The 9,775-nt window shown below is 41.7% G+C and overlaps 1 protein-coding gene across 3 annotated transcripts in view; it reads left to right on the top strand.

Annotated features, from left to right (window-relative positions):
- PHF20 (PHD finger protein 20) overlaps positions 1-9,775 on the top strand; it is a 124,274-nt gene that overhangs the window by 82,129 nt on the left and 32,370 nt on the right. For all 3 annotated transcript variants that reach the window (XM_014550655.1, XM_005879742.2, XM_014550654.1), the window contains one exon: positions 2,758-3,036. In XM_014550655.1, the coding sequence (XP_014406141.1) occupies positions 2,758-3,036 (279 nt within the window). The remainder of the gene's footprint in view (positions 1-2,757; positions 3,037-9,775) is intronic.

Below are 9,775 nucleotides of genomic sequence, written 5' to 3'. Positions count from 1 at the left end.
TCACCGGTTTATTCTGTTCATCAGATTATTTATTCACTTGATTTTTAGATTCACTTGTTGATAGATGTGTATTTGTTGTTCATAATTTGTATCTTTACCTTTTTCTTCTTCTTCCTCTTCTTAAAGGATACCTTTCAGCATTTCATATAATACTGGTTTGGTGGTGATGAACTCCTTTAGCTTTTTCTTATCTGTGAAGCTCTTTATCTGACCTTCAATTCTGAATGATAGCTTTGCTGGATAAAGTAGTCTTGGTTGTAGGTTCTTGGTATTCATCACTTTGAATATTTCTTGCCACTCCCTTCTGGCCTGCAAAGTTTCTGTTGAGAAATCAGCTGACAGTCGTATGGGTACTCCCTTGTAGGTAACTGATTTTCTTTCTCTTGCTGCTTTTAGGATTCTCTCTTTGTCTTTTGCTCTTGGCATTTTAATTATGATGTGTCTTGGTGTGGTCCTCTTTGGATTCCTTTTGTTTGGGGTTCTCTGCGCTTCCTGGACTTGTAAGTCTATTTCTTTCACCAGGTAGGGGAAGTTTTCTGTCATTATTTCTTCAAATAGGTTTTCAATATCTTGCTCCCTCTCTTCTTCTGGCACCCCTATAATTCGGATGTTGGTACGCTTGAAGCTGTCCCAGAGGCTCCTTACACTATCTTCGTATTTTTGGATTCTTTTTTCATTTTGCTTTTCCGGTTGGGTGTTTTTTGTATTTGGTTTTAAGAAAGAATTTTAGAATATATCAGAGGTTAGAGTTTTTAATTTCTCTACTGACATGCTTGTTCTATAGCAGGGGTGGGCAACCTTTTTGTGAGTGCGTGACAAAACCAGCAAAGTCTCTGACTCAAAATTCTTCTGTGTGCCAACCCTAATTTTTTGAGAACATGTTACGCCTACTTGACATCTCTTAAGGTGTACGTATGTGAAGAACCTTGGAGAAATAATAAAATTCATTCGAGTGACAAAAACAGTATATGATGATGAAAAATACATTTATTTTTTAATGTATACATGTATACTGATAGTCTGACAGAAAACTTTATAACTCCGTTTGATATTATCAGTGGGACTTTTGCTGCTGCATCACTGATGACAGAGATTTTACATTAGGTTTATATTTCATGACCTTCAGAGATATGCACGAGCTACTACTTTCATCTGTCAGGCTACTCCTATTACGAGACTTAACAAAATTCATTACTGAGAACAAAAATTCACAAGCGTATGTGGATGAAAACATGGAGAGTAACGCTGTTGCAAAGTTTTTTAAACAGAAAAAATTTTCTGGAATGGCATTCCAAGTCCTCAATAGTTTGTTTTCGACACTATTGAAATTGCTTTTCCCCTCTCTCGTCAATCCATGTCTATGGTCTTTAAGATAACTTGTTATGTAAAATTACTTATTTATCTAAGATGCACCTACACTGAATTTATCTGAAAAATAAAATAGTCGATATTAAGAAAAAAATTGTAAATGGAAGATTATAAGAGAGGGTTTCGCGTGCCAGCAAAAGTTACTGGCGTGCCATGTTTGGCACGCGTGCCAGGGGTTGCCCACCCCTGTCCTAAAGTATTAGTCTGAGAAATATGTATTTCATTTTATTTTATGTTACTTTTTCTTCTCTTAACTGCATCTAACCTATTTGAGCCTCTTTCTTATATCTCTTGTCCGGATGGAAAATGATTTTAAGGAGTTCTGCTTTGGGATGTGTGTATATAATTTTTTACTTGTTTGAATTGCCTATATAACAGCATCCATCAGCTCATCAAGCCTACCAGTTTTGCAATCATACCCTAGTGCTCCATAGAGTATGATTTATATTGAGTTTAAGGATTTAAAAATTTATTTTGATTATGGAATGTACTTCAAGAAGTAATCATATTTATGAAGTTTCAGCACACTATTTGCTTCTAATGGAACTTGTATCATTCATTGCATTTAGGAAAAATTTGTTTCACTCAAGAGAGCATATTCTTGAGTAACCTATTCTGTAGAGGCGTGGCTTGAGTTTAAGGTGATTCCTCATCAAGTGAGGGCACTGAAGGGAGTCCTCAATAACAGATTTTCTAACACATGAAGGCCTTGTGACAGCTTTATTTTTTGTCACTGATGCATGATAGACCATTGCCTTCTGTTTGTTTTTTTCTGGGGGTGTGGGGGTTCAGACTTTGTCTCTTGAATTTGATCATTGAGCCATCTAAGTTCTCCTCATGCCTTCCAGCTCCATTCAATTGGTTGTTTGTTTTTTATAGTCTCTGAGCCCTTTTGATGAAACAAAGTACGAGGTAGTGAAATCTCAAAAACATTTAATATTAAAACCTTTGTAACAGTTACACTGTCCTTGTGTAGAAACTGCTGTAAGATCCTTTAGGTGTATAAAGAGATCCCACTAGAAGAATCCCTAGTTCTGTTCATACAGATTGCTACTGGAATGCTGGTGAATCAGAGTCTGGCCCAATTCATGAGTAACAAGTGCTGGGGTGGGATCCTGATTTTTGTTTTTAGGATTTCCCCTTCTTTTCCCAAAGTCTGAGAACTAGGGCAGCTTTGGAAAACAACAGCATGTTGATCTTTTCTTTCAAAATGTGAATCACAGTTGAGTCTCTATTATTTACCCTGAAGTTCTATTCCTTCTCTCTCCAAACAGTAATCTTTGGGAGGTAATGGCAGTCTGATTGATGTCTCCTGCTACATATGCATGCTATTCTTTCACTTTCTATTTCCATGTGTTAATTTGTGTGTTTTTTCTTCTTTTTTTCTAGTAACAAATACTTTTAAGAAAACAGGTGATATTGTGACATCTAAAGCACCAGCTGTTGACCTAGACCACAAATTTAGGTGCAAGGTTGTGGATTGTTTAAAATTTTTCCGCAAAGCCAAGCTGTTGTACTATCACATGAAGTATTTCCATGGAATGGAGAAGTCTCCAGAGCCAGAGGAGAGTCTAGGAAAGAGGCATGTCCAAACAAGGGGCTCTTCAGCTTCCGACAGGGCCAGCCAGGAGAGCCTGACCAGGAAGCGAGTCTCTGCCAGCTCCCCAAGTAAGTATTTTCATTCTGTGTTGTATCTGTATCATGGAGCACTCTGCTGCTCAAGTCTCAGTGGTTATATTTCTAACATAGAAAGCAGGTGTTGATGTGGTCCAATTGAGTCCCAAAAGATCGAAAATGACAAGTGATCCTCAGGGATTGCATTATGGGGGAAGCAGAAATACCTAACTCATTCTTACCTCAGCCTCTTGCTGTTCAAGTTACCTTGAGAAAGTCACTTAGCCTTTGAAGGCTTTTGGTAATCCCAGTATGAAGTAGGGACAGTCAAGGGAAGGGAACTTCTTCCAGAGCCAGCAGGAGAACTTGTGCTCAGAAGAGCATGGCTGCAATCATCGCATCCTCCATCCCTGCCTGCAAAAGAACGAAAGAACTAAAAGATGATATGTGATTTTCCTGTATGGTCAAAATTTGAGTCTGATTTTATGATAATTGCAACTGAAAATGTTTCTCTATAGCATTGTTTATTTTGCATAGACACTACCCTAGTGTAAGGGTTACCATAAAATCTCATGTTCATGTTTTATTATAGAGAACCTTTTTGGAGATTTCTTTTGAAATTCATAGAAATTGAGAAATTATATTTTTCTGGGGAATTGCAGGAGAATTAATGAGTTTTTAGTAAATTCTACAAGCTTCCTGGCTTTTTACCTAAAACGGTAACATTATTGTATACTAGAGGCCCAATGCACGAAATTCGTGCAAGAGTAGGCCTTCCTTCCCCTGGCTGCTGGCACTGGCTTCCCTCTGGCACTTAGGACCCGGGCTTCCCTCCGGCTGCTGGCAGGTACCCAGGACCTGGGTTTCCCTCGCAGCCCTGGCTTTGTCCGGAAGGACGTCCGGTCTAATTAGCATATTACACTTTTATTATTATATTTAGCTTATAGCTTCTCCATTAAAATACATAGGTATTCGATGGCATGTGAAACTCATGGGGCATCTGACAGCATGTATAAAATCAGGTTTCAGGACAGTAGGGCAGGGCCATGCAGACTAAGGTGGTCTCTTGACCCTGTGTACGAACCCAATAGACGGGGTGTTGCTATTTGGTATAATTAAGAAACCTGGGTGATTGAATTTCTACTTTTATTTACTGCCCTTGGATCTCATATTAATATAAAGTAAGTCTTCACTTTATGTTGTCAGTAGGTTCTGTGACTTTAAGTGAAACAATGTATAATGAAGCCAATTTTTTTTACCATAGGCTAATTGATCTAAATAATTAAGTCCTGCTTCTGCCACTAACCAGCAGGAGCCTCTGTTATTATTATCTGTGAACCCGGTTCAGTATACGTTCATGTTGCTGGCTATCAATGAGAGCAAACATAGGGTATTCAAGAGATTCCACAGGCCTCAGTGCTCCAGAAGGCACCCCCTGTTCTAGGCATCTCCTCCTACTTTTCTCCCATCAAGGCCTCTGACCATCTCCTCACTGTTTTGCTGGTACTTGACTAATCTGATAACTAAATTTCTTAAAATTTGAAAGAATAAAACCAGCTTAATAGCTCACTTGTTTTCTTGGCATATCTAAGTTTCACCTCAGACTTCTAAGAAAACCCTTATCTTTAGGAGTAGAATTTCAAACATTTTAGGGGAGTTCAGCTGGGGAGATGTTTCTGGATGAGACTCTGACACCAGGCAGCCTGTGTCCTGGTTTATAGGCATTGTGAACTTGACCTTATGCTTAAGTGAAAAACAGAATATTAAAGGATTTGTGCTGCTTGGGGATAATTACTGTAAAAAAAAGTACCCTCCTTTTGCTGAGTGCTCAGATTATGACCGATGGAAACTTGGGTTCTAATAGATTTCTCAGATGGAGATTCCTGACCAGAAAACTCTGCAGAGATGATTTTTTGGTGTAACCCCTCAATTTTCCTGCCAGTAATGTTGAGTGGGAGAAGCTGTTCTGGTCTGAGAGTCCAGAGACTAAGTCTTTTCTATTTATTTTATTTATTTTATAATATTTTTTTTATTGATTTCAGAGAGGAAGGGAGAGGGGGAGAGAAACATCAATGATGAGAGAGAATCATTGATCGGCTGCCTCCTGCACACCCGCTACTGGAGATGGAGCCTGAAACCTGGCATGTGCCCTGATCACCGGAATCAAACCAAGACCTGCTGGTTCATAGGTTAACGCTCAACCACTTAACCACATTGGCTGGGCCAAAGACCAAATCTTTGTAGCAATCCTGCTATTGTCTACTTGTGCTCTGAGCTCATTACGCATCTGACTTCCTCATTTCTGAAGTGATGATGTAGGGTACAAAAGCACATGAACAGATACAGTGAAAAGGGCCAAGTCCAATGTCAGGGACATATAAAGTACTGTGGGAACACAGATTCAGATTTTGCCTATAGAGCAGGGTGAGATGTTGAGAGGAGAAGGCGACATTTGAGTTAGCTTTAAAGGGTATGGGTAGGTAAGGGTTGGGCCAGAAGTCAGAGGAATAGGAAAGGCATCCCTCTGCTGGGAACAAGCAGAGCAAAGGTTTACAGTCATCGAGGACAACAAACTGTCAGTGATAGTCTGTCCCTAAAGTGCCCTTCTGACTCTTACTTTCAGATGTTTCCTCTTCCCTGAGTTAAGCCTTTAGTCTCTCATAAGTGAATTTGGAAGGTCAGTGTAGATTTGCTTTTCCAAATCAGGTTTCTTACGGTGCCAGAATACATTTAATAAATTCTCTTCAGGGGCAAGTTTAGGCTTCCTTGGTACTGTATTGGGTTTGTTTCTGCATATGTGAGTTCAGTCCAGAGTAGAGGTTTGGCTCACAAAGAATATTCTAGGATGAAAGGGAACCTTTGGTTCATGTTCTCACTCTGGATAAATCTTAGCTTTAGGCCAGAATGAGCCTTTGGGCAGTGGGCGCTTCTTTGTCACCATCTGCACATTTTTTCTTGTGGTATTAGACTGGCCTTCTGATAGGGACATGTGCTTTCTCCTTTAATGGAAGAGAGTAATATGAGCTTAATTAGGGTATAGATTACTATGTCAAAGTAGTTGGCTTTAACAAGACAGGTTTATTTCCTTCTCTGGTCAGACTGCAAGCTCCCACAGTGGCTCTGTGAAATTGTCCAGGACTAGCCTTTTCCTCATTGTTCCATCAGGCCTAAGGTTAAGGTGCTGCTCTCCTCTGCATGATCCAGAATTGCTTATCACCTTGCCTTCTTTTAGCTGCTGGGAAGGGAAAGGAAGGGCATGCTTCTTTCTTTTAAGGGCACAACCCAAAAGTACCACAATCACTTCTGTTCATATCCCAAACATATGTACCTGGCTCTAACTCTGTCAGGGGAAGCTGGAAAATGTACTCTCTTCTTGTAGAAGAAGTGGGGAAAAAAGGGTATTGGAGAACGCATAGCAGTCTGTGTCATATGAGCTACGGCAGAAAAATATAGGGCTTGAGGGAGGGACTTATTGGAGGGCTATTTTTGGCTGATGTCTGGGTGGGATCCCTGGTAGGGGATGATGGGAGATGAAGCTGGGAGAGTAGACATGGTGAAATGATGGTGTTAGGCCGTGAGCATCACTTCCTCTGATAGACAATGAGAATCTTTCCAAGAGAATACCCACTTCTACTCTGTCCTTGAGCTGCCATCCCCTCATGCAGATCAGAACACGTTCTAGTCATTGCTTATGTCAGCTGTGTGGCCATGCTCTGTGGTATACAAGCAGTTCTCCCATAGGTGAGAGTGATATTCTTTCCTCTTCCCTCCTGGAAGCAGCAGTTTGCTGCCCTTCTTCTGTCATAAGTTAGTGACGATGTGATGGAGAAATAGGGAGCAGCCCTGGCCGGGTGGCTCAGTTAGTGGGAGCATCATCTTACACAAAAGGTTGCAGGGACGATTCCTGGGCAGGGCACATACTTAGTTGCAGGTTTGATCCCTGGTCGGGGTGCGTATGCGAGGCAACCGATCAATATTTCACATTGATGTTTCTCTCTCTTTCTCTAAAATTAATAAAAACATATCCTGGGTGAGGATTTTTAAAAAAGCTTAAAAAAAAAAAAGAAAGAAAGCAGGCTGTGTGTACACAGGAAACAAGAAGGGCCCTGGTATTTCTCCTGATGGGTATCTGCAGCCTAAGGAAAGGACAATGGCTATCCTGGAAAAGCCATGCCCTACTCGGGGGACAAGCTGTTCTGTGATACAGAACCCTGGCAGGAAGTCGTTCTGTCCAGCTGAGTCTGGGCATTCAGAAAGAAGCTCTATAGGCAGGTTACAGGTTTTGTGGATCCCGGAACAATTGGTCAAGCTATCTGAAGAGAGAACTGATAGCACACGGCACCACTTTCTGAGCAGACAGTATCACAAGCAAGATAATAACAGTTAACATTTGAGTACTTGCCATGTGCTGGGCACTGTTTCAAATTCTTCACTTGTATTGTCCTATTTAATCCTCAAAACAAACTCTATGAGGCAGGTACTATTGTTACCACTTTATAGATTAGAAACTGAGGTGCAGATGGGATGGATTAATTTGAACCACTATCTATCTATCTATCTATCTATCTATCTATCAGGTGGTGGAGCCATGATTTGAATCTAGTTGCGGAGCCCATACTCTCATTTCTAGGCTCTGCTGTCTATTAGGACTCAAAGGAAGGAAGCTCTGCCTGTTGTTACCTTCTCTGCCACTGTTCCTCAAGGACTCACCTGGGTTAGTTTAGTCCCTGCTGGGCAACTCTTCCTGTGAACTCTGCCACCTAAGGCCACATATGACTTCATAAGCTTTAGCTAGAAGCCAAGGTGCGCCTCTGAAGGCTTCTCTTTTCTCTTTGTGTTCAGAGAACATGGGCTTCTCTAGAACAGTTCCAAGAATCTTTTCTTTTTATCCTCATTGTTTGCTCCTCTAATTAAAACCTCAGGGAGGACTCTCTGAAGCTTAATGTGACCATATTTCTGACCAGCTGCGACACTTGGGATACTTTTACTTATAAGTAACAGGAAACCCAATTTGAATTGACTTCTTAATAAAGGAGCTGTGTTAGCTCACTCACTAGAGAAGTCCAGAGAAGGTATTGCTCCAGGACTATTGGTTGAGGACCTAGTGTCTTACTATCTCGCCTGTCATTGCTGTTTTCAGATTGAGTACCTTTGTTATAGGATGGTAGCCCGTAACATATGCTGCTTCATTCAAATCTAACAAGAGGGTAAGAGCTTATTACTCTTTTAATAAGTGTTGGACCAGAGTCCAAAGTTTGGGTCAGATTAGTCCATTCCTGTTCCTGCCTTATGCACCAGTTGGCCCAGGCTCAGATTATCTAAGGCTATCACTGTGACAAGGGGCATGGGATTACTCTTATTGGTTTAACTCAATATGGAGTCATTTCTGTCCAAACCCCTTAAATGCTGCACAGTGAAGTAAGGGTAGGGGAGGTTATAGGAGATACCCACTTGTCTGCTACATTAGCAAGTACAAAGTGAGGAAAGAAACCTGCACAACCAAGGAAGGGGTGGTTGTGTTGTTGAGAGCAGCTCCATGCCATGTGCTCATTTCCTATTACAGGGCCCGTGGCTTCCCAGATCTTTTTTTTTTTTGAGGAACACTGTTTTAATTACACCTGCGGACTCCGGGAATAATTTCCAAATCAGAGTGAAGAAACATGTAGAGAGCCTGTCTATATATATCCCTCTGGGGTCTTTGTCTTGCAGATATGGTTGCACCCCCTTGTGGCCTTATAGGAAGGCCCCCAGGTGTTGGGGGTTCCCAAGTCATATCAATGATCTGTCCTGGGACCAGAGATAACGACCTTCCCCTACCCCTCCCTCCCAGGGCAGTGCATTGTTCAGTTTTTATGGCCTGACAGGCCTTGCAAGACGAGTTTCCTCCTCATTACGCCCCCCCCCGTCCCACAAGCTTCTTTTGGTCAGAGGTCACCTTCCACTCAGACTGGATGTCACTCCGCTGGTGGGCTGCCTTCACCTGGGAGTGGTGGATCCAGGTGTTTAGTCCTGCAACCTTGAGAGCGGTGGGAGTGGTCAGGATGACGGTATGTGGTCCCCTCCAGGTAGGAGTCAGTCCTTGGGTGGTCTTTACCCAAACAGAGTCACCAGGTTGAAAGCTCGGATGTGCTTCTGGATTGCTCTCTGGATAGACTGTAAAGCCTGTAAGAACTGATTCCTCCCTGGACATTCCCAGATCTTTTAATAGGTCTGAGTTCATCTTTTTCTGTACACCAGTTTATGTGATCTTGCAGCTTCTCTGAATTTCACTTCTTCCTCTGCAAAGTAGTAATAATGTTATGGTATAGCTGTATTTTATGCAAAATTGAAGTTTAAGAGTTTGAAGTTGTGTGATATTAAAAAATCTTACCTTAATGTACAAAATTTGAATTAATGCAAATCCCAAGAAACTGAGAAAACTCATCAACCACATGATTTCAAAGCTGGTAGGCCAATGAGAGTGTGTTTAGTATACCTTCATTTTATGGGAACATTAGCCAGGAATTATGTTAGTTTGAATAATGTGGGGTCTTCAGGAATCCCTTGTATGGAATGAGTTGCCTCACCCTTCACTTACTGCCTACTGGTTTCCCTAAACGATGTGATGCTGTTTTTGTTTGTTTGTTTTAGTTTTATATTTTTACTAGGGGCCCGGTACACGAAATTCATGCACTGGGTGGGGCGGGGGGGAGTGTCCCTCAGCCCAGCCTGCCCCCTCTCACATACTGGGAGCCCTCAGGCGTTGACCCCCATCACCCTCCAATCGCAGGATCGGCCCCTTGCCCAGGCCTGA

This window comes from Myotis brandtii, unplaced genomic scaffold, assembly GCF_000412655.1.
Source record: "Myotis brandtii unplaced genomic scaffold, ASM41265v1 scaffold61, whole genome shotgun sequence".
Lineage (NCBI taxonomy): Eukaryota > Metazoa > Chordata > Mammalia > Chiroptera > Vespertilionidae > Myotis > Myotis brandtii.
This window is presented reverse-complemented; position numbering and strand designations above follow the sequence as displayed.